The 22,571-nt window shown below is 54.4% G+C and overlaps 1 protein-coding gene across 3 annotated transcripts; it reads left to right on the forward strand.

Annotated features, from left to right (window-relative positions):
* Window positions 1–551: 551 nt before the first annotated feature.
* On the forward strand, window positions 552–22,017 carry Glis2 (GLIS family zinc finger 2). Of its 3 annotated transcripts, XM_038328696.1 has the most exons (7): window positions 552–586; window positions 14,921–15,142; window positions 15,960–16,132; window positions 17,103–17,279; window positions 17,362–17,495; window positions 17,578–17,696; window positions 19,367–22,017. In XM_038328696.1, exons 2-7 carry the CDS (start codon window positions 14,971–14,973, stop codon window positions 20,155–20,157), a joined length of 1,566 nt encoding a protein of 521 aa, XP_038184624.1. In that variant the 5' UTR covers window positions 552–586; window positions 14,921–14,970; the 3' UTR covers window positions 20,158–22,017. The 3 variants fall into 3 exon arrangements, with proteins under 3 accessions (XP_038184624.1, XP_038184623.1, XP_038184622.1); XM_038328695.1 differs by lacking the exon at window positions 552–586 and having other exon boundaries at window positions 14,498–15,142; window positions 17,362–17,441; XM_038328694.1 differs by lacking the exon at window positions 552–586 and having other exon boundaries at window positions 14,501–15,142.
* Window positions 22,018–22,571: the final 554 nt, after the last annotated feature.

Here is a 22,571-nt window from a genome sequence, read left to right on the forward strand (position 1 = left end):
CTGCCCTCGGGCCGGGGGCGGGACCTCGGCGGGCGGGGGGGGGTCGAGGAGGACGCGCGCCTCGGCCTCGGCGGTGCTCCCTCCCTCCCTCCCTCCCGGTGTCCGCTCCCGCTGCTGTCCGCCCTTCCTCCCCTCCCCCGGCCCAGCCGGCCGCCCCCTCCCCCCCGACGCGCACGCTCCGCCTGGCAGCTGGCGCCCCGGGCCTGGGGCCGCGGTGGCGAGAGGGGTTTGCAGGGAGGGCGGGAGCGAGTGAGCCGCGAGGGAGGGAGGGAGGCCGCCCCCCGCGCCCCTCCTCCTCGCCCTCCTCCACGGCCGACGGTCCCTCCTCCCGCCCCCTCCCTCCTCCTCTCTCCTCCCTCCCTCGCAAAGACATCCCCGCACGGCCCGGCCGCCGCGGCCACCTTCCCTGCCCCGAGCTGCAGATGTGGCGGAGCGGCCGGGCGCCGGGCGGCCGCGCCAGGGGAGCCCGCGCCCCGTGAGCCTCGCGCCCGGGCCCCCGCCCGCCCCGGCCCTCCCCCTCGCCCGTCCCCCGCTGTCCCCCGACCGCCGGAACCCGCAGCCGGAGCCAGTCAGCCCGGCCGCCGAGGTAGGAAGCCCCCGGGCGTCGCGCCGGGAGGACGCGGACCCGGCTGGGGACTTGCCTACCGTGAAGGGGCCGCGGGACCCGAGGGTCGTCTCCCCTCGCGCGTCCACGCCTCGCCCCGGGCCATTGTGAGCCCTCGCTGAGGCCCCTGCGCTCGCTGGTTTGCGCGCTCCCTCCCTCGCTCGCTCCCTGGCTGGGTCCTTCGATCTCCGTCTTTTCTCCTCCCTTCCCTCCTTCTGTCTGGAGGCCGAGCCGAACTGCGGCCCGGCCCGGGGCGGGCGCAAACTTCAGTGGGGAAGTTGGGCGGTCTCGGTGGGGGTGCGCTGTGAGGTGAGAGGGGGCACCCGGAGCCTGGGCATGAAGTTGTAAAGGGCATCAGGCAGCCGCCTTTGCTCACCGGTGCGCCCAGGTGGTTTGGAAGGTGCCCTCCCTGTCTGGGGGAAAGTCTTCTTGCTGCCCTTAGCAAGCCCTGGGAAAGGCAGGGAGTGGGGCGTCCCTTGTTTCAGCACTGGGAGCTGGAGAACTGTCTAGCGTCTGGTCCACTCCTGCAAGGTGGATAGAAGCAGGTGAGGGACCTGGCAGGATGGGGAGGGTGAGTGATTGTATCTTAAGGGTGGGACTGGAGGAGGGGGCTAGGCAGGTGCATTCCCCTCCAACCAGGAAGATTCCTGTGCCTCCCCGCAGGCCCCCTGGGATGGGCCTGGAGTCCCGGGCTGGCACCTGGACGCCTTGGCACGGTGCCCTGCCCAGTAGGGTACTCAGGCCACAGCAGGGTAGCATGCTGCCTGTCTGCCTATCCTGGAGGGCCCGCCCAGCCCAGCCAGAGGGTGGCCGGGAAGCACTGGTTGCAGGGAGTTGCCCAGCCCTGCCCTGGGGCCTGGGAAGCTGGAAGGGATGCTGGGAGGAGCCCTGGGCCCCCAGCCATCACAGCCCAAGATCTTGGCTCTAGAGGGAATACTTGACACCAAGGGGGCAGCCAGGACAGCCAGTGGCCCTACCAGTGCCTGAGCTCCCATGGGTCTTCGTCTGGGCCAGGGTTAAGCCCTCAGCCTTGGTCCTCTGTGGCAGGTACCCTGCACAGCAGCCTCCCAGCTGTCCTGGCACCCTGGAGGGAAGGTGGGGCTGAACCAGAGCCTAGGGAGACAATTGCTATCTTTGCTAGCTTTCTGAAGCCCCTAGCTCAGGGAGTGTGACCACTTCAGCGTGCCCACCTCTCCCCAGGCTCCACTCTGGTGGCACAGTACCACAGCTGTCTCAGCCCAGCCCACACATCCCTCTCTAGTGACCTCAGAGCCCTCCCTCTCGCCTCCTTTTTTCTTCCCCGTGGGCTCAGGCTGGGCCTCACAGCTGGCCCTGGCCTGTACTGGGGGAGGGGCTGCACCTGGGGGGGTCTCCTAAGACACCCCTTGCTGAGCCCAGTCTAGCCCATTTCACAGCCCATTCCCAGCTCAGTACGACCCTGTGTGCCGCCGCCAGTCAGGCAGGAGGCAGTGCCAGACTTTGGTTTTGTGGGTGGGGACCCCTTGGAAGCGGCCCTGTTTTTTTAGCTTTCCCCCCCCACCTTCTTTCCGGAGCTACCATTAGTGCTGACCCCCTGACCCCCTATGCTTGCCTGCCCTTCCCTGTCTGTGACCCCTGACCTTTGGTGTTAAATCCCTCCAGCTGGGGCTCTCCGGCCCCAGAGTGACCCTAGCCCCAGGCCCCCTGGGGCAACTCTCCCGCTCTTGGCTCTCTCTATGCAGGGACACCTGCCAACCCTCCCTCATAGATGGGGGGGGATGGGAAGCCAGACAATGAGTCACCCCACTTCCAGGCACTACTACTTTTGGGGTCAGTGGCTTTTGGGGGACTTGCTGGAGCCAGGGCACAATCTGTGTGAAGGGTGAATGGGGAAAAGCTCCTGGCCAAAACACCCTGTTTTTGTGTCTTGGGTTCGAATCTTAGCACAACCGCTACCTTTTGGGTGTTCTTTAGCCCGGCTCTTTCTCTGTCCAGGCTTCAGCTTCCTCATCTGTAAAACCAAGGGTCAGGCAAGGTGAGCTTTCTGAGTCCTAACAGTAGGTTGGTCTGTCAGTGGGGGCAGGGAGAAAGGCTACGTCCAACAAAAGCTAACTCTCAATTATCCGTGGGTGGAGCCAGTATGAATAATTGGATGCCACAGACATCCCAAAACCTCATTTTAAACAATCGTGTAAACCTCGTCCCCACAAAGCTTTTGTTTCTAAAAAGCTCAGCTGCAAAAGGGTAGCCATTGCCATTTCTTCTGCGCCCTCTTTTCTTAGTGGGAATACCAGTGAGGGGCGAGAGGGCAGATCGGACACCAGGGCTCCTCCTTGGGGCCTGGAGAGAAGCTGGAGCTCACCTGTGCATCTCAGGCTCCTCTCCAAGGCTAGCCCAGCCTTGGCCCTGTGGAGTGGGAGGGTCCGCTGGCCACCTAAATTGTTCCAGGGTCTGTGCTGGCTCTGGTGTGGAGTGAAGAGTGTGTTTTTCCTCACGACATTTTCCCATGCACATTTCCGTCTCCCCAGCTGGATTCTCCTGGAATCTGAATTTCCCACTTAGGGGAGAGGGCGGTGCCAGTGCTGGGCAGGGTTTGGGGCTATCCCAGGATGAGGGAGGAGGGTAACAGCTGTGACTGGGGGACCAGATGTTGAGGCTGGGGCCTGCAGTTCTGCTTTTTGGGAGGCATTTGGGGCTCTTTGGGAAAGAAGGAAGGGGGGGGGGGGGGGTGTGCACTATGCTCCTGGCTGGATTCCGCCATCTTCATGTGCCCCTCTGTAGGTTCCACTAAAGGTTCCTGCATCCCAGGGGAAAATGAGGTGGGCTCTATCTAAGTGGGAAAAATGGATTTCAAAGGATAGACCATCAATCAGGGCAGAGTGAGGGGCTAAACCTTTCCCAGGGCTGCCCCTAAATTCCTTCTCTGTTCGCTCATGGTTGTTATTTGGAAACCATCCTTACAAGGTGTTGAGTGGGGAGGGCCCTTTCCCCTTTTAAGGATGATAGGGACCCTGTGGCTGACGTGGGTAGGTGCTAAGCGTGAGGGACCCTTTCTTACCTGATGCAAGGGTCTCTGGGGCATCTGGGGTTTCTACCCTCTGCTTAGAAGCACCCTCCTTCAGGAGTTGTGCAGCATTCCCATACTAAATTAGAATCCAAGCATGCATATGGGGACTCACCTCTCAGAGGACACCAGAACCATGAGACTGTCCCCGTTCTGGACGTGTGGACGGCAGCCTCAGCAGGCTTGTGGGACACAGCTACTGACCCAGTGTGTTTTTGAGGTGGCTGCATTGAGCCCTACCCTAGTGAATTTTACTCCACGTGTGACCAGGTTGGGTACTGGGCATTTTTAACAAGCACCTCCCCTGCTGATTGGACAGACTGAGCCATTGCTCTGATCTCAGGACAGGACAGTGCCTGCTGGTGCTAGTAGTCAAGGGGGGTGTTTACAGGGAAAAACCTGACTGCCCCACATCTCCCACCTTACCAGAGCCATCCCTCCTACTCTGGCTAATAAAACATGGCAGACATCCCCAGGTGGGTCGGGTTGACACAGCAATGGAACCATGTTGTTGGGGGATGGGACGCTGATTCCTCCTGAATATCTCTTGCCTCCCACTGGCCAACTTGACAGAGACTGCACCCTCACCTGCAATTGCCAAGTCTGTGACAGACCCATGAATCCCAGTTTGATAAGTGAGGGAACTGAGGCTCAGGATGGAAAAGGACCAGCGGGCATCTGGATCTATGGGAAAGGGCATGTCAGCCAGTTTCCTAATCTGGATATAGCTGGGGCCTTGTCCTCAGGCAGCTGGGTGCCCTGGACCTCTTGCTCATCTTTCCCAGAGAGATGCCCCCCATCTCTCCATGGGAGATGAGTGACAGAGAGGAGAGGTTAGGCCTGGCTCTCCTTCCCATTTGTGCCCTGCTTGGGGGCGGAAGGGGAGCTCACAGATCTTCCTAAAAAGGCCTCTAGAAACCTCCTTTATAGCTGGTTGGTCCCCTGGGAGTCCAGAGGTTCAACCTGGGTGACACTTCTGGCATTGCAGCTGGGACACCTTCCTCCAGGCATCTCCAGCCTGGGCAGGCACAGTCCTTGACTGTGGCTGTTCATTGCCCATCCCCCCAGATAGGAGGGGGAGGCCCTAGTTAGCTGGTGGCTGGACTGGGAGGGGCATGAGGGTGGGAAAGAGTCTGCTTCAGGAGCAGGGGCTTCCCATCTGCTCCAGATGCCCTTGGTGGGGGATGGGCAAAGGGGCTGAGAATCTTACAGTGCCAGGACTGTTGTGGTGAGGGAGCAGCAAGGGCCCCTCAAGTCCTTTGTCTTGGATGCGGGAGAGGCCAGGTAGTACCCAGCACAGGAAGGGGTCCGTGTGTGTCTTTACAGATGGCTAGGAGAGGGGACTCCCATCTCATAGCCCTTGCGGCCTTCCTCCAGTCATGGCCAGGAGTGGATGGGAGCCCAGCAGGGGCTGCTGAGCCTTCTGAATCAGCCTGGGCTGGGAGCCTGCGGGAGAGCAGTCCCTGCCATCAGACAGCATCTCTGTGGTTTCACCATGCTCCCCTTGATATCCCAGCAGTAAAAAGGGGAGAAAAACTGAGGCTCTGGGAGCTTTGGTGACTTGTCCTGTGGTCTCTTGGTGTGGGGGGAGGACAGAAGTCATTCCTTTCTGCCTAACTTACCTACTCACTCTACAAAGCAAACCCAGAAACCAGGGAAGCCTTCAGACCCATCCTCACCCACAAGGAAATGCCTCAGAAGAGGCCTGCCAGACCCAACGTGATCCAGCGTCTGGGGGGCCCAGGGTCTGTGGAACCGAGCAGGGTAAGGTATCTTGGCATCTGAGACTGTCTGACCCTGACCCATGAAATGCCACTTCCACTCTTACTTCCCAAGCCTGCTCCTAGGGTCCTCTGCGTCTGACTGGCATATTCCAGCCTGCTGAGCCAGTTCTCCCTTGAGCCACACTATTCTTCATTGAGAGCCCACGCTGCCTTTACAGTGCCTCAGCCCCAACTGTGGTACCCCTCCTCCTCCTCTCGTCCTTCTGTTCTGAAGTCCCCCTCTCCCTCCTGAGTGATGGAGACCATCTCCACAGAACTTAGATCAGGTTGGGTCTGGCAGGGCCCTCCTGATAACTATTTCCTTGTGAGTGAGGATGGATTTGAAGGCTTCCCTGGCTTTTGGATTTGCTTTGTAGAGGGTAAGTTAGATGAGGAAGGGCATAGGGTAAAGAGCAGTGATTGTTCAGTGCGGCTACTGGTGTGGCATAGGGTAGGAGTCTCGGGGATGAAACTGAGAAGTTGGGTCCTTTTGGTCATCACAGCTGACCAGTAATGGCAATGTCATCTCTCCCCTCTCTAACCCTTTTTCAAGTCTGTACCTGATCCCAGTGTGTGCCCCAGATATGAGGAAGAGACCTCTTGCCCTTGGAAGACACTTCCATTTGTAGGACTTAAGGTACCCTGAAACCTACCACCTCCCCTGATAATAGACACACAACTGAATTCACTCACTCAACAAACATCCACCAAGACCAAGGGCTTGGAGAAGTGAAGTTTAGGTGCAATAGAGCCATCTAAGGAAACAGACCTGGATGTTCTATTTATTCATTCATTCATTCATTTAGTTAGTTAGTTAGTTAGTTAGTTTTTCGAGACAGGGTTTCTCTGGTTTTGGAGCCTGTCCTGGAACTAGCTCTTGGAGACCAGGCTGGACTCGAACTCACAGAGATCCGCCTGCCTCTGCCTCCCAAGTGCTGGGATTAAAGATGTGCGCCACCACTGCCCGGCTCAGACCTGGATATTCCAGAGTGTCCCATCTCCCAGGTGTCAAGGCTAACCTCATTCTTTCACAGTGGGGAAACTAAGACCTAGGGTCTTGCCTTACATCAAATTAAGAGATAACTGGCTTTTCCACCCTATATCTCAAGGACTTCACAACTCTGCTCAGTTCGTTATGGGAAGAGGATTGGGCCCTGGGTCAGCAGGAGCAGGACAAGGGTCAGCTGGTATGATCTTCTGTCGGTGTATGTGTGTCTTCATGTTTGTGGGTACATGCGTGTGTTGTGTGTGCAGAGGCCAGAAGCTAATCTTGGGTGTCATTCCTCAGAAGCTGTCCATCTTGTTTTTTGAGTTAGGTCTCTGATAGCCCTGGGAGTCACCTGCTAAGCTCAGCTGGGTCCCAGAGATCTGCCTGTCTGCTTCCCCAATGTTGGTGTTGTAAGCATGGGCCATTATGCCTGGCCTTTGTCACATGGGTTCTGAGGCCTGAACTCGGGTGTGTATGCTTACATGGCAAGCATTTTATCAACTGAGCCATCTCCCCGAGTCCTGGCCATCCCTTTTTCTTCCTTAGTGGGCTCGGAGCTGCCTAGGAGCCCCAGTCCCTGCCCACTTCAGGCCTTTCTTCTTGAGGGAGGCTCCTTATGCCTGGAGAATGCCTGAAGCCGAAGGCAGAACACAGGACCTGCAAGGGTCAGGCACACTTGGCATGCTTGAGGGTTGGCAACATTGTGGTATTAGTGATGCATTAGCTAGACTTGGACCCAGAGCTGGTATGGCAGGCCTCTTAGCATTGTCCTGTTTGGTGAATCACCGGCCTTCAGCAGCATGTGAACCTTGTTCAGGTAGCTCCCAGAGACTGCGGCTGGAGAGGCTATGTCACGGAAGACATGCCGAGGAGGGGGTTAGGGAATTTAGAGCTGCAGGGGAGTATGGGTAGCTGTCCACTTGATATGCAAGCCTCAGGCTTTTAGGGAGTTGAAGGTTCTAAGGAAAGGCTAAGGGTAGGAAGCTCTGAGCTGAAGGGGAAGTTGCACTCTTCTTTTGTGTAGAACACTCATGGCTGCTCGGTGCTCCTCATCTTCCAGTCCCGTCCCTCTGCCGCCTTGTCTTAGACTGAATCACAGGCAGACTTAACTGTCTTCCGTCACTGTAGGCCTTGGGGGACGACACTCCTCTGGTGCTGTGGTGCAGCCTTGGGCTCAGGAAGACCAACTGAATCCTAGCCTCACCATGGTTTGCAAGCTGTCACCTTGACAGTTTACTTAAAGATGGGGAGAATAGCACCTCATTCAAGGGTGGGAGGATAAACCAGGATGCTACATAGGAGGCCCTTTGTCCCCAGACTTTCTTCCCTTTTTACAGTCCTAGCATTAAACCCAGGGTCTCCTATGGGCAGGAGCTCTACCCCTCAGCCACTTTTACTTTTTAGAGCAAATATAGACTTAAGAAAAAGTGGGAAAAAAAAGAAAAAGTGAGCCAGCTGGTGGTAGCGCACACCTTTAATCCCAGCACTCAGGAGGCAGAGATTCACTAAGGTGGGTCTTAGTGAGTTCGAGGCTAGTCTGGTCTACAAAGCAAGTTTCAGGACAGGCTCCAAAACTACAGAGAAATCTTATCTCGAGAAACCAAGGGGTGGGGGGAGAAGGGAAGAAAAGTGAGAAAGAACTCCTGAGAGTAGGAGGGCTCCAAGGGAGGAATATCCCTTTTTTTTTTTTAACTTTTTTTTTTTTTTAATGGTTTCTTGAGACAGTGTTTCTTTGCTGGGATTAAAGGTGTATGCCACTACTGCCCGACTTTTTCCTTTTTTTTTTTTTCTTTTTCTTTTCTTTCTTTTTTTTTTTAACTTTTTTTTTTTTTTTTTAACTTTTTGAGACAGGGTTTCTCTGTAGCTTTGGAGACTGTCCTGGAACTAGCTCTTGTAGACCAGGCTGGCCTCGAAATAACTTTTTAAGACAGGCTTGTACTGTGTTGCCCACACTGGCCTTGGACTCATTCTATAGTTCAGAATTTGTAATCCTCCTGCCTCAGTATCCCAAGCATAGGCAGGCAACACCAGCTCCAGCTCCCAGGTTTATTTGTGTTGTTCCCCCCCCCACACAGAGCCGTGTGCCCCTGACATTGTTTCACTGCCTGTGTATCTGAGCGACCTTCAGGCCTTGTTCCATCTGATTTATCCTGGACCCCAGCAGAGAGCCTGGTGTTGGAATGCATAAATGAGTGGGGAGGGAAGGACCAAAGTCCAGAGCCCGCCTTCACACTCCTGCTCTTGAGTTCACAGGTGTGCTTGTTCACAGTGGCCTGTGTCTGCCCAGGGTAGTGGGAGAAGTGGGCCGGCCACAGGTATGGGCTGCCTGGTGTGTTCATGGGCATTGCTGGGCTTGGCTTGGGAAGTAGTTTCCTTGCCTTTGTGGATCAGTCACCCATACCTATCTGGTCTCATAAGCAGTGGCACCTGCCATTGAAGCCAAGGACTGGCCTCTATGTACTGTTGTGCACACATGTGTCTGTATGTCTGCTTGTCCACATCCTGCTCATCTAAGAAATACTGGCCAGGACCTGTGCTGGCCTCAGAACACCCCAATGAGTGCACACACACACACACACTGTCCCCGCCCCCACACAGCAGTGTAGCAGTTCCGTGGGTGTTTGTTTTGTGGGACAGGGTGTCACTATGTTACCCATGCTGACAGAGACCTTTCGATCTTCCTACCTCCACTTCCTCAATGCTGGCATTGTAGGCCTTTGCCACCACACCTGGTCTGTGCAGTGCTGGGGATAGAACCCCAGGGCCTTGTGCTTGCTAGATAAGTACTCTACCAAAGGAACTCCATCTCCAGTCCCACAAGGGCAGTTCTGCCTATTCTTGGCCTTGCTGACTTGCTGGGTGTGTACCCCTGTCTGACTCCCTGCTGCCCACCCCTCCCAGGGATTTCGGTGGCCTTGCCCAGCCCTGTGTCCTTCCCTTCCAGCCTGGCAGGCGGTGTGGGGGCTGCCTGGCTGGCTTGCCTCTGGCTGAGGCCCAGGTGCAGGCTTGCTCATGGCCCCATACCCCCCCACCAAAAGCTGGGCAGACAGGAAAATACCAGACATAGTTGTGCAAAGGTGGCTGCAGGCGGGTAGGCAGCAGGCGGTGGGGGCCGGAGAAGGGGGCCCAGAGCCACTAGAACATTTGGAGGCTCCTTGGCTGGACAGACCTCGCTGCCAGAGGACCACATGCTTGCATGAGTGGATGTGGAAGTAGAGGCTGTTGCGGCAGGACAAGGAAGCCCCCCTGGGAGAGGCTGATGAAGGGTGCAGGGGGAGCAAACCTGTCAGCCTTTTGTTTCAGCTCTGGGTGACCTTGGTAGATTCACAGTGTGGGTCACCCCCAGCCTGGGGCAGAAGTGAGAATCTCTAGGGCTCCTAGTTACTAGCATCTTCCATGTGCCAGGCACTGGGCCAAGGCTTGTCCCATAGAATGCCCTGTATATCTAGGATCGTTATTGTGGTGCTTGAGTTACCAATGAGGAAACTGTCCTGTGGAGGCTTAGAGAGTGACTGGGACCTGTCGGAGGCCACCCAGCCAGAGGAGGCTACAGCCAGATAGTTGGATGCTGGCTTTGCTCTGTGAACTTGCCATAGCCAAGTTCTCTGCAAACTGTGTGCTCAGATGCTGCTCAGACAGTCCCCAGTATCCTCTAGCAGAGAAGCGTTTGGATCTGGACTGGTTGTCTGAGGACATCTGGGTTTCTGAGGTGGTATTTGTGGGCTAGGTGCCCCTCTTGGGACTCAGAGGGGGCTACACCTAACCATGGGTTTCCAAGGAAGGCAAACCCCAAACCCTTTCAGAAAGTGCAGTGGCTCTGGTCTCTTCCCTAGGCCTGGGGAAGCCTCTGACTACTGCATCCTCCTTGCAGGGCCACTTAGTGCTCAGTCAGGCTCGACAAGGAGGGCTCTCCCCTGTGTCCCCCCCCCCCAAACTCTGTGGTCACTCTACAGACAGTAGAGGTCCAAGGCTCTCTAAGGGGTACAGGCCAGCCAAAGTTCTGGTCTGGAATGAGATTTTAATGTTTGTGGGTACATAGGGAGGGCCAGTCCTCCTGGGGGCTGTCCTTATAGACTTGAGACTTAAGCAGTGGCATTACTTAGGATGGGTTTAGTAAGTGCCTCCTGTGTGTCTAACTATTCTGTGCATTGAACATTACATCCCACCTTAGGAAAGAGGAGGAGGGGGTCGGGACATGGCAGGAAGCAGTGGAACAGGGTTGGGGCTCCATGTGGTCTGACCGATGTTTGGAACCTTGCCTGCTGCTTGGTTGGGAAGGGGGCCCTGAGAGGTCCTGTCCCTGCCATTGCCTTCCAGCCTCCCTCACTGGACGGCCAAGGAGGGTGGAGCTCTTGGCCAGAGTAGGAAGCACAGCCGGTTCCCAGGAATGTGGGGTTACGGGCAGTTTGCTTTGGCAGCATTGCTGCCTCGGCTCTCCCAGCCTTCTGGTGGCCCCCCGACCCTGCCTTCTCCTCCAGTGCCCCACCCACTGCCTGCTGCTGCCTTTCCTGGTTTTGCACCTAGCTCCAGAATCCCTCTGGATCGGGAGGTGGTGACCAACCTAAGCAAGTCCAAGGACACACAGGAGTGGTGATAAACCCTGTGACCCAGGGCAGGCCACCTTCCTGAACCTTTTTCTGCATCTGTAAAGTGGCTTGAACTGTCACCTGCTGTAAAAGATGCTGGCGTTAGACCATCAGCCACTGAGTGGGGCAGTCACTGTGATAGGCACCATGGCTTTGGTTTTGGTCTTGCCATCCATGATTACAACCTGGGGTAGGTACTTCCCCCAGTCTTCAGATTCCTAGTCTGTAAGAGTGGAGTGCTAAAGTAAGGATCCAAGTTACCAGACTCAGAGACACACACCAGAGCCTCTGTGTGTGTGTGTGTGTGCGCGCGCGCACGCGCGCGTGGGCTAGTCCAGACTGACCTGGAACTTACCATGAAGCTAGCCTTGATTTACTGATCTAACGGCCTCCGTCTCACAAGTGCTAGTATTATAGGCATGTGCCACCATGATTGACTGCATCTTGGGCCTGAGGCAAGTTCTAGGCTGGGTTTGCTATAGCTCATCAAATGAGCAATTTCAAGGCTACCCCTGGTGAAATGGCGTGTTCTTCATTAGTCACACCGCTGTGAGGTAGGTGGACAAGGATACAGACCCCACCTTGCTGAGGTCCTAGTCCTTTAATGTTTGCCAGGGACTAAAAGAACTATCATCTAGCATGGGTAGCCCTTCTTTACCCCTCCTGTCTCAAGGCCAACCAAATACCCTCTCTGGGGCAGAGAAGAAGAAGTCATCCTGAGCAGGATTCCAGTCCCCTTCTATTAGCTTGGTGACTTTGAAGCTCGGTTTCCCCAATAGGAAGGGATGGTGGCAGATAGGTCTATTGGGGGCCGGATGCCCTGCAGGAGCTGCAGCTGGGGGCCGTCTGTGCAGGGTCAGCAGCGGGCACACAATAGCAGTCATTGTCTTGGTATGGCTGACGGGGGGGGGGAGCACCAGCCCACCCTCAGGGTGACCCCCCCCCCCCCGTTGTGGGAGGACTGTCCCCACCCCTGCCACCCCGGTGGTCCCTGCTCAGCCAGCCCCCTCTTGCGCTTACTCCCTCACTGCCGCTTCCTTCAGCTCCCTGTTCTAATTAGTTCCTTTTGCAGCTGGAGGATCCTCATGGGGCCTGGGTCATGCGACCACCTCTATGCGGGCTCCCTTTGCAGATCCACGCAGGTGGGTGTGTTGCGGGGCGTACCCAGCCTACCTGGAGTGAGCGCTGTGAGCTGCAGCCTTTGCTCAGCGATTGCAGCTGCACAGTCAGAACAGGGTGTGAGGCACTCAACCATCCCGACCAGTAGGGAAACTGAGGCCTTGGTGGTTTCCCCAGCAAGGCTGGGATAGTGACAGGCTAGTGTGCTCCCTGCCCCTTGACACTGCATCCTTGAACTGGGAGATAGGTGGGGCACCTACCCCTGCGAACCACTAGCTTCCTGAGACCCACTGATCTCCAGAACTCTAAGGGCAAGTAGCCGGGTCATGGCTGGGGAGGCAGCTTCACCTTTTCTGGGTCACCCCCCCCCCCACCGTCCTTGTTCTAAGCATTTAAGTCTGGCTGGTGCTGACAGAGCCACCTCTGGAAGGGCTGAACCACAGAGGCTGTTTTAGAAGAGTGGGGACCTGCCCCTCACTTGCCCCTTCACCTAGCTCTGTAACAAAGAGCAACGCCGAGCTCAGACTGGCTGGTGCTGGTTGGGAATGGGAACAGGGAGAGGTTGGCCAAGGTCAGAGCATGAGTGGGGTCATAGGCCGTCTACTCCCTGGGGGCCTATGGGTAGGAAAACTTGTGAGACTCTTTGGGGCGGCTCCTTCCTCCTTTCCCAGGAGGGGCTGCGGCGCCTGGGCTGGGTTCTGGCTTCCAAAAGTGACCCCCTACCTCCCTTGGCAGAACCCAGGGACAGGAAGTAAAGAGGTGTCCCTGGAGACTGGGTCAGCTAATGGGGGGGCACTAATTGGCATCCCCTTTCCTGCAGTGAATGTACCACCCAGGGAGATGGGCTCCTGCTGGGGCCTTCTCCAGTCCTAGGTGAACACTGCACTGTTCTGTGGGGGTCCCCAGAACCTGGTGACACACCAGTGGCTCCTCCTAGGCTCCCTCTGGTGGGAGGACAACACAGGACAGGAGCAGGTGCCAAAGGATACTGTTCGGTTGACACTCTGAGTAGGAGTCCGCAGTTGGGTTTTCTAGCTCAGGCGCCATGCCAGTGATCTTCTTTTTTCCACGGTGGGTGTTGGGGGCAGGGAGGCCTGTGGCCTTGGGCCAGAAGAGGGACCAGGCCACCAGCCCTTCCTGGCTCCTGAATTCTTAATCAGCATAAATATTTACTTCCTTCCTCCCCTTCCAGGCTCCCAGCATAGAGCAGCTTCAGGGAGGTTGGACTGGGCCTGTGTCTAAAAATAAACAGGTAGAGAGACAGACAGACAGACAGACATAATGGGCTGCAGGTCAAGCAGAGGGCAGCCTTTGCCTAGACACGAACGGATGAGCAGGCCCAGGACCACCCATCACTGTTACCTACCCATCTACCTAAGAGGGTCACCAAGGTGTCAGTGAGGACAAGTGCATCTGACAACTTCAGTGGGGACAAGTGTGGACCCGAATTTCAGTCAGGAGGGGCTTCCTGTGCTCCAGTAAAGCAGCCTTGAGTGCCCAGCTCCCATGGAGCCTCTGTAGTGGGAGCTGGGGCTATGTCCTCACAAGCAGTATCTCAGGCCAAGGAAGGGATTGCCCTGAGGGGTGGAGCTTGTGGGAGGCCATGGGAAGAAGCATGTGCAGGGCTGGGATGCAAGTGAGAACCAGGTGAAGTTGCCCTAGAGTCTTGGCCTGGAGAAGAGATGGTTGGGATACAGTGGCTGTCCGCTGCCTTGCTCACCCCTGTAAGGGCATTTTTCTGGTTGCACATGGCTCCCACAAGCCCCCAAGGATACGCTCAATAAACTGCTCCAAGTGTTTCCCAGGTAGTGGCTCTTCGGCCATGGCCGCTTTTTTATTAAATACAGTGGTAGAACCTCATAGCATGGTTGTTTAGTAAACATATTTTCAAGGTGTGACAATCTGAAAATGAACAAAGGCAGGGGAAACAAGGAGGGGGTTTCTCATGGGCAGAGAGACTGCTGCTGGAAAAATGAAGTGAGTTTGGTGTGGAAGAGCTGGCCATGTTCTTAGGTCAGTGGACCCTGAGTCCACCCATGGACATGAAGTCAGGAATTGTACAAACTGGAGGAATATCACAGTATGGAGTTATATGAATATTGTTACAGCTTTCTTTAAAAAAAAAGTACTATCTACTGTCCTTTGCTGGTCCTGACAGACTGCATAGCTGGCATGGCCACAGTCCTCAGCCGCCCCCTGGTGGCTTGTGAAGGCCTAACTTCTGTCTTACCTGGAAGGTTCAGTCCTTACCTTGGCCCACTCCCACGGCCAAGCTTTGCATAGCCTGCCTGGGACAGGCCCTCAGCCTGCTTTCCTTAGAGGTGACATAGTTTCCTGCCCTCAGCAGGCACTCCTAGCATAACGGGTGCTTCATTGGCTACTGAGGAATGCTACCTACATCTTGGAGGATGTTTGTTGCTCCCCAGCCTGCTTTTAGGTTTCTGAATTCAGACTGGCAGGCTTCCCAAATGTAGCTTCCCATTCTATCAGCAGTGACAGTTGAGACTTAGCCAGTAAGTTCCTGGGAGTTGTAGCTTCAAGCCTAGCTGTTCTGCCAGCTTGTGAGTTCTGTCACTGGGGCCAGTTTCTAACACTTATTCTCACTGTTAAATGGAGACCACAGACTTGGCCTATCCCAAAGGTCTATGGGGAGTGGCAGTGGAATCTTGCACTGTTTAGATGCTGACTCTCCATAATATGCGTGAGTCAGACCATTCAGGATGTTGTCTCTACTCCTTTACTGCTTCGAGTTTTACAGTATAGCTAAGGAGAAACCTAAGGTTACAGTGTCACCGCACAGCCTGTGTCCTTCCCCAGGTTCCTGCCTAAAGACCAGCTGGGTACCCTCTCTGACCCTCCACATCACCATGCACTCCTTGGACGAGCCGCTTGACCTAAAGCTGAGCATCACCAAGCTCCGGGCGGCGAGAGAGAAGCGGGAAAGGACTCTGGATGTGGTCCGGCATCATGCTTTGCATAGGGAGTTGGGCCTGGTGGATGATAGCCCCACACCTGGCTCCCCAGGCTCCCCCCCACCAGGTACTGTGTCTCCATGCTTGTCTCTTCATCCTATAAGTGGGTGAGACCTGCCCAGTTTACTCAGTGGGCATGTAAAACTAGCTCCAACCAGGGCCTGCGGAAGGATCTGGAAAAGAGGCAGAGGGGGCAAAGCAGCAACAGGGGGCCCAAGATTGTCCTTGGACTCTGAGACTGCATGTCTGGTTGAACTAGGTGGTGACTGGGGACAGAGCCAGGCAGATGTGTCTTACAGATGCTTTGTGCCCCACCTACCATGTGGTACTCACCTCGTCTGTCATACCTTCACCTAGACTTGAGAACCAGTTTAACTACATGCTTGAGATAGAGGAGTCAGCGTACCCCAATTTTCCCATTTTACAGAAAGGAACACTAAGGCAAAACATGACTGGGAGTGAGGTAGTCTTATGGTCTGGTTCCAATTATACTACTTATTCCATGTGTCAGATAAGTCTCATTCTTAAGATGGTACTTGAAATTTTAAATTTTCTGTCTTTTTGTTGTTGAGATGGTCTCGTGTATTTCAGGCTGGCAGTGAACTCATTAGGTAGCCCAGGATGGCCTTGAATTCTTGATCCTTCTGCCCCAGCTTCCTTAGTGTTGTGATTACAGGTATGAGCCACTGTGCTCGCTGTTTCTGGCAGCTAGCTCTCCTGGTGAAGGTCAGACAAGATGACGATTTCATCACAATAACTGTCCTGTCTGTTTCATGGATATCTGGGTTCCCAGAGTAGTCAAAGATGATGGTAGGGATCCCAAAGTAGTGGGACTTGGTCCAACAGGACTCTAGCCAGCTTCCCTGAAACATGATCTTCTTCAGGCTTCCTGCTGAACCCCAAGTTCCCTGAGAAGGTAGATGGACGCTTTTCCACAGCCCCCCTGGTGGACCTCAGCTTATCACCACCGTCTGGACTGGACTCCCCAAATGGCAGCAGCTCCCTGTCCCCTGAGCGCCAGGGCAGTGGCGACCTGCCGCCATTGCCTACTGCTCTGGTAAGGAGGTGGGAGGTTCTGGAGACAGAGGCTTCCCGGGGCTCCTTGGCAAGTGCCACCAAATGGGTGGTTTGGAATGAGAAAGGAATCTCTCAGTTCTAGAAACTCCAATAAAGATGGTGATAAGACCTTGCTCTTAGGTTCTGGAGCCCTAATGCTTGGCATTCACCCCAGCTGGTAACGACAGCTGTCGTGACCACATCTTCAGCTGGCCCCGTGTGTCTGTCCAGGCCTTCCTCTTTGTCAAAAAGACAAAGGGTGTTAGATTTAGAGTCACCTTACTGTAGTAGGATCTCACCTTAACTAATCACTCCCAAAAAGACTATTTATTTTCTTTCTTTCTTTTTTTTCGAGACAGGGTTTCTCTGTAACCTCGGAGCTTGTCCTGGAACTAGCTCTTGTAGACTAGGCTGGCCTCGAACTCACAGAAATCCACCCGCCTCTGCCCTCCGAGTACTGGGATTAAAGGCGTGTGCCACCACTGCCTGGCTGAAAAGACTATTTTCAAACAAGGTTGTCTACACACACAGGTGCCTTGGATTAGTACTTGGGGTGTCTTTTAGGCTGTTATCATTATTCATTCGTTCATTTCTCTCTCTCCCTCTCTCTCCCTCCCCACCCCCCTCTGTCCTAGCTATCCTGGAACTAGCTCTTGCAGACCAGGCTGTTCTTAAACTCACAAAGATCTGCCAGCCTCTGCCTCCCGAGTACTGGAATTAAAGGCGTCTTACAACTGGCTGCAGTGATATAAATTAACATTGTCCACAGGAGGGCAAAAGTGAGGAGTCTGGTCTGGAGGCAGTGGCGGCACACACTTTTAATCCCAGCACTCAGGAGACAGAGGCAGGTGGATCTCTGGGTGACAGCCAGGACTACACAGAGAAACCCTGTCTTGAAAAACAAAACAAAGTGGGGTGGGTCTGGGCCTGCCAGTGGGGTACACTAACAGGCTCTTATCCTTACTCCTTAGGATTTCCAACCACTTCGCTATTTGGATGGTGTCCCCAGTTCTTTCCAGTTCTTCTTGCCCCTGGGCTCTGGGGGAGCTCTGCACTTACCTGCTTCCTCCTTCCTCACGCCCCCCAAGGACAAGTGCCTCTCACCAGAGCTGCCCCTGGCAAAGCAGCTGGTGTGTCGATGGGCCAAGGTGAGTTGGGAGCTGGGAAGAGTGGTGAGGGCTGGGCCAGCACCCTACTTGGGATCAGAACCCTGCCTGCCTGGCCCTACAGTGTAACCAGCTCTTTGAGCTCCTCCAAGACCTGGTTGACCATGTCAATGACCACCATGTCAAGCCGGAACAGGATGCTCGGTACTGCTGCCATTGGGAGGGCTGTGCCCGCCACGGCCGTGGCTTCAATGCCAGGTGAGGGAGCAGGGTAAGGGCAGGAAGGGAGGGGCTGGGTGCCCATTGAGCTGAGTGTGCTTCCGGGCCCTCCCTGGAGCAGGTACAAGATGCTCATCCACATCCGGACTCATACCAATGAGAAGCCACACCGATGCCCCACCTGCAACAAGAGCTTCTCCCGCCTGGAGAACCTGAAGATCCACAACCGCTCCCACACAGGTAAGTTTCTCATGGAGGAGTTAGGGGATGCCAGTGAAAGACCAGAAAGAGGGACCACAAATCGCATTGTTCATGCCCGGATCCCCTTGTTTGAGACAGGGTCTCATGTAACCCAGGCTGGGTCTAACTGTGTACCAAGGGTGGCTATGGACTCCTAATCTTCCTGCATTCATCTCCCAAATGCTGGGGTTATGGGTGTGGCTTTCCTGTTACCTTGAAGGCCATTTGCTGGGGAAACCCTTACATGGATATGATCTTCTAACACCACCTTAGGACTGGCAGACTGGGTTTGCCTCTCTTCATTGTACCCTGAGCCCCATAGACCCACATACCTTATTTTAAGTTACTCAATTAGTACATTGAAAAGAGCAAGCTGGGCATGGTAGCACAAACCTTTTTTTTTTTTTAAAGGAGGGTTTCTTTTTTCTTTATTTTTAGTTCTTATGTATACAACATTCTGCCTCCATGTATGCCCACACACCAGAAGAGGGCGCCAGATCTCATTACAAATGGTTGTGAGCCACCATGTGGTTGCTGGGAATTGAACTCAGAACTTCTGGAAGAGCAGCCAGTGCCATCTCTCTCTAGCCCCTAGCACAAACTTTTAATCTCAGTGTTTAGGAGTCAGAGTTCAAGGACTACTTGGTCTATGGAGCAAGTTCCAGGCCAGCAAGAATTATATAATGAAACTATGTCTCAAAAAACAAAAACAAAATAAACCAAAAGGAAATAGGTGAAATTAAATTAATTGTAATTATGTATCCTATGAAACCCAATATATAAAAACATGTCAGCAAACCTAGGCATGGTGATGAATGTCTGTATTATATTCCCAAATAATGAGGAGGTTGAAGGGGGGAGTTGGGTTTTTGTTTGTTTGGTTGGTTGGTTTTGGTTTTTCGTTGCAGGGTTTCTCTGTGTAGTCCTGGCTATCCTAGAACTCATTTTCCACTGCTCCTGAGTTCTGGGATCAAAGGCATGCCCCATAATTGCCCGGCAAGCTCAGGAGTTCAAGGCCACCTTAGCCAACGCAGTAAGATCCCATTCAAAAAATTAAAATGACCAAAACTAAACGGCAGAACATTGAAGTCCTTCGTTTCATACAAAGTCTCGAGGTCTAGTGTGTCTTAGCCTCACAGCACATCTCCTTCTGAGCCCAGCTTCATTTCAAAGGCTGAGTGGCTACAGGTGGCTCCTGTCCTGGTCAGCATAGTGACTTGATGATTCAAGCCAGATAAGGTGGTGCATACCTTTAATCCCAGCACTTAGGAGGCAGACAGATCTCTGAATTCAGCCTGATCTGCAAAGCTTGTTGTAGAACAGCCAGGGCTCCAAATACAAGACCAAACAACAACAGCAACAAAATTGTGAGCTGTTCTGTACAAGGCCACACGAAAGGCCCAGACAGCACTGTTAGTGCTCACCCAGGGCACACACTCCAAGGTCGAGTTCTGCCCAACAACAACCACAGCATCTATAGCAAAGGGATCTGAAGGGTGTACAGCAATTCTGGCTGCTCTCCTTAGCTGGGTCAGCCTCATGCCAGGAGCAACGACTGTCTCCCAAATCAGAGTCAGAATGCTTCAGGAGCTCTGGGCCTGGGAGAGGCAAGGGGATAGGTGGTAAGATCTGGCAGAGTTGAGACCCCTCAATGCGGCCCACCCCTACAGGTGAGAAGCCCTACGTCTGCCCCTACGAGGGCTGCAACAAGCGTTATTCCAACTCGAGTGACCGATTCAAGCACACCCGTACGCACTACGTAGACAAGCCCTACTACTGCAAGATGCCTGGCTGCCACAAGCGCTACACAGACCCCAGCTCACTGCGCAAGCACATCAAAGCCCATGGCCACTTTGTGTCTCAGGAGCAGCAGGAGCTCCTACAGCTGCGCCCACCCCCGAAACCACCACTGCCCACTTCCGACAGTGGCTCCTATGTCAGTGGAGCTCAGATCATCATCCCCAACCCTGCTGCCCTTTTTGGAGGCCCCAGTCTACCTGGCCTGCCCTTACCCTTGGCCCCTGGTCCCCTTGACCTCAGTGCTCTGGCCTGTGGCAATGGTGGGGGTGGGGGTGGGGGCATGGGCCCTGGGCTGCCAGGCTCTGTTCTGCCCCTCAATCTGGCCAAGAACCCACTGTTGCCCTCACCCTTTGGGGCTGGTGGACTAGGTCTACCTGTGGTCTCTCTCCTGGGTGGTTCTGCTGGTAGCAAGGCTGAGGGGGAGAAAGGTCGTGGGTCACTGCCTGCCAGGGTCCTGGGCCTAGAGGACCATAAGACTCCTCTGGAAAGGACGGAGCGCAGCCGCTCCCGGCCAAGCCCTGATGGACTCCCCTTGCTACCGGGAACTGTACTGGACCTGTCCACGGGCAACTCAGCAGCCAGCAGTCCAGAGGCGTTAACTCCTGGCTGGGTGGTCATCCCTCCAGGGTCTGTGCTGCTCAAACCAGCTGTGGTAAACTGAACCTGGGCTACCCATCTACCAGCTGTGACAGCCCAGCTACCTGTGGGCTCATCCCCTGACGAACAGAAACTATTCTGCGAAATAGCAATAATATCCTACTGTTTCAGGGGCCCAAGTGTCTGCTTCCTGGGAAGCTGCAGCCCCAGACAAGCTGGGTAGCAAGGATGGTGCTAGCTAGGTCTTTGGTGGCTCCAGAGTGCGGACTTGGCTTGGACCTGCTGTCCAAGGAGGCCATGCTCTTGGATGCTAAGGCCTCACTCGCCTCCATTCCCTAGCACATCGTTTGGGGGAGGCCTTCCTCTGCCTGTCCTCCAAGGACCCCTAGTCCTGCCTCTTGCTCTGGTACATTCCTCTCCGTGAGCAGTCTGGGCAGGTTGTTATTCCTCCCTGCCTTACCTACTTGTCAACCGGGAAGCCCTCAGTGATTATAAACCCATGCTTGGGAATTCCTTAGACTCCTTTCCCTCTGGCACACCCACTGGAGGGAGAGCAAGACAGACACAGGCCAAGCTACAGGAAAAAGCTGCCTTTTCCTACCTACTGCTATGACAAGGTGTTTCCCTGCTTACTTGGCAGAGAAGCCTGCTGCCAGTGCCCCCTTCTGCCTGAGTCAGCACTGCCAAAGGGTTGGCAACACTTTCTAAAGAAGGGGTAGCTGAGCACTCGCCTTTCCCTCGGGAGTGTACAGGCAGGTCCAAAAGGACCGTTTCACTGGTCCAGTTCAGCTTGGGTTGGCCTGGCAGTGTTATCCTGCAGAAGCCTGGATATCCTGTAGCAGTCTACACCAGTGGACTACCAAGCTTGGGAAGCAGCTACAGGTTTGGGGGTTACGAAGTCATGGAATGCAGGAAGAACTGATTCATCTGACTGGAGCTTTCTAGAAACCACAAACTGAAGCCTATGGGTGTGAGGGAGGCTAGGCAGCCAAGAGCAGCTCTTGGAGGACCAACTGCCAGCTAGGGAAAAGCTGGCTTGAGAGTGGACTGGACATGTGACAAGGTTGTTTTCTCTGACTTTCCAGTTGAGTTCTTTCCTTGGTGGTGCCTCTTTTGCCCACAAGCTCTACCCAAGCCAGCTCCCCAGGGCTTGTACTATTCAGAATAAGGTCTAGCACTGATGTAGGGCTAGAAAGCCAAGGACATTGGAGGACTGTACTCTACAGCTCCAGAAGGCTAGATGTGCCAACTTGGGCCTCTTGCTGTCCCCTGTACTATGATACAGAGTGGCTAAGCGCCTCCTCTCCCCATCTGTAGAACAAAAGAGTTGCTGGGATGGTAGGGTCCTTAGTAGCTCTGTGGTTCCTCTGAGCAGCTTGCCTGTTTTTTTCCAGACTGCCCTTCTGTTTCAGAAGGGGCACCCTGACCTGCCCTGCCCGACTGCTGAGCTTAGGACCCCAGCCCTGATAGGGCTTGGCCGTGCTGGCTCTACCCCTTGAAGGGGCTGTGAGCAAGTTAAGGAGCTGGTCTCCTGTCTTCGGGTCTACCCATGATCCAAGCAGCCTCTTGGCTCCGTTAGGGCCCTAGGCCTTACTTAGGTCCCTGGCTGGGAACTGGGTTTGAGACTCAAGCCTGAGAACAGAGGAACAGGGCACTGGAAGGTGACATTAGCTCAGCATGTGATTCAGTGATAGACCAGGCTTGGAAGGGCCAGTGTACTTGTCAGTTTGTTGTTGCACATTCCAGGACATCAGTATTTTAACAGGTTCTAAGTGCCTTTCTATTGTAGCTTATGTTTTTCCTCCTTTTGGCTCCATTGCTGTTAGCATAGAGTTTAAAAAAAAATAAGCTAATGACTATAACAATTTATTTCCTCCATGTGAGAGGAAGTTTATAAAGAAACAATAAAAATGAGTTGCAAAGATGGTTTCTGCATACTAGATGTGCCAGGAGCTGGGTCACTTGCTCTGTGCCTGGTTGTGGGCATCCCAACTAGATGCCTAAAGTCCTGGCCTGGAGCTCTCCCCTCAACCTGCCACTCTAAGGAAGAGATCAAAAGGCCCACCCACTTGGGACTACTAAGGGAAGACCTGGAAGAGTAGGTAGTAAGGAACAATAAGATACAGATTATCCTCAACTACAAGATCCAGGCCTTGGTCCAAGCAAGAGGCTGGCCAAAGGTGCTTCCTGCTACACATGAACATTCTGACCAAGTCCTTGAAGGCAGTATGCAACTCCAGCTGGAGTTCTGAGGCTGGGGGTTCTTTATCTTGAAGGAAAGCATGGCAGACCCTTGGTCTCCTCAGGACTGTGTGGTAGAACACACAGGAGGGAACAAAGCCTCTGACAGATCCTGGCCAGGCTTCTAAAGTGGGTATGTGGCTGTATACCAACATTTCACCCACCAGGCTGTCAAAGCTGCTGCCCCCTGACTCTTTCACAGCCCCAAATAGGAAGTGAGCGACCTTCTCAAATAGG

Source organism: Arvicola amphibius, chromosome 4, assembly GCF_903992535.2.
Source record: "Arvicola amphibius chromosome 4, mArvAmp1.2, whole genome shotgun sequence".
Lineage (NCBI taxonomy): Eukaryota > Metazoa > Chordata > Mammalia > Rodentia > Cricetidae > Arvicola > Arvicola amphibius.

What these genes read in the sequence shown, in the direction of transcription:
- Glis2 (XM_038328694.1), top strand. Translation starts at nt 14,824, where the DNA reads ATGTTGTCTCTACTCCTTTACTGCTTCGAGTTTTACAGTATAGCTAAG. An exon ending in TGGTGTGTCGATGGGCCAAG is followed by an intron (nt 17,280 to 17,361) that starts GTGAGTTGGGAG and finishes CTGGCCCTACAG; the next exon opens with TGTAACCAGCTCTTTGAGCT. An exon ending in GGCCGTGGCTTCAATGCCAG is followed by an intron (nt 17,496 to 17,577) that starts GTGAGGGAGCAG and finishes TCCCTGGAGCAG; the next exon opens with GTACAAGATGCTCATCCACA.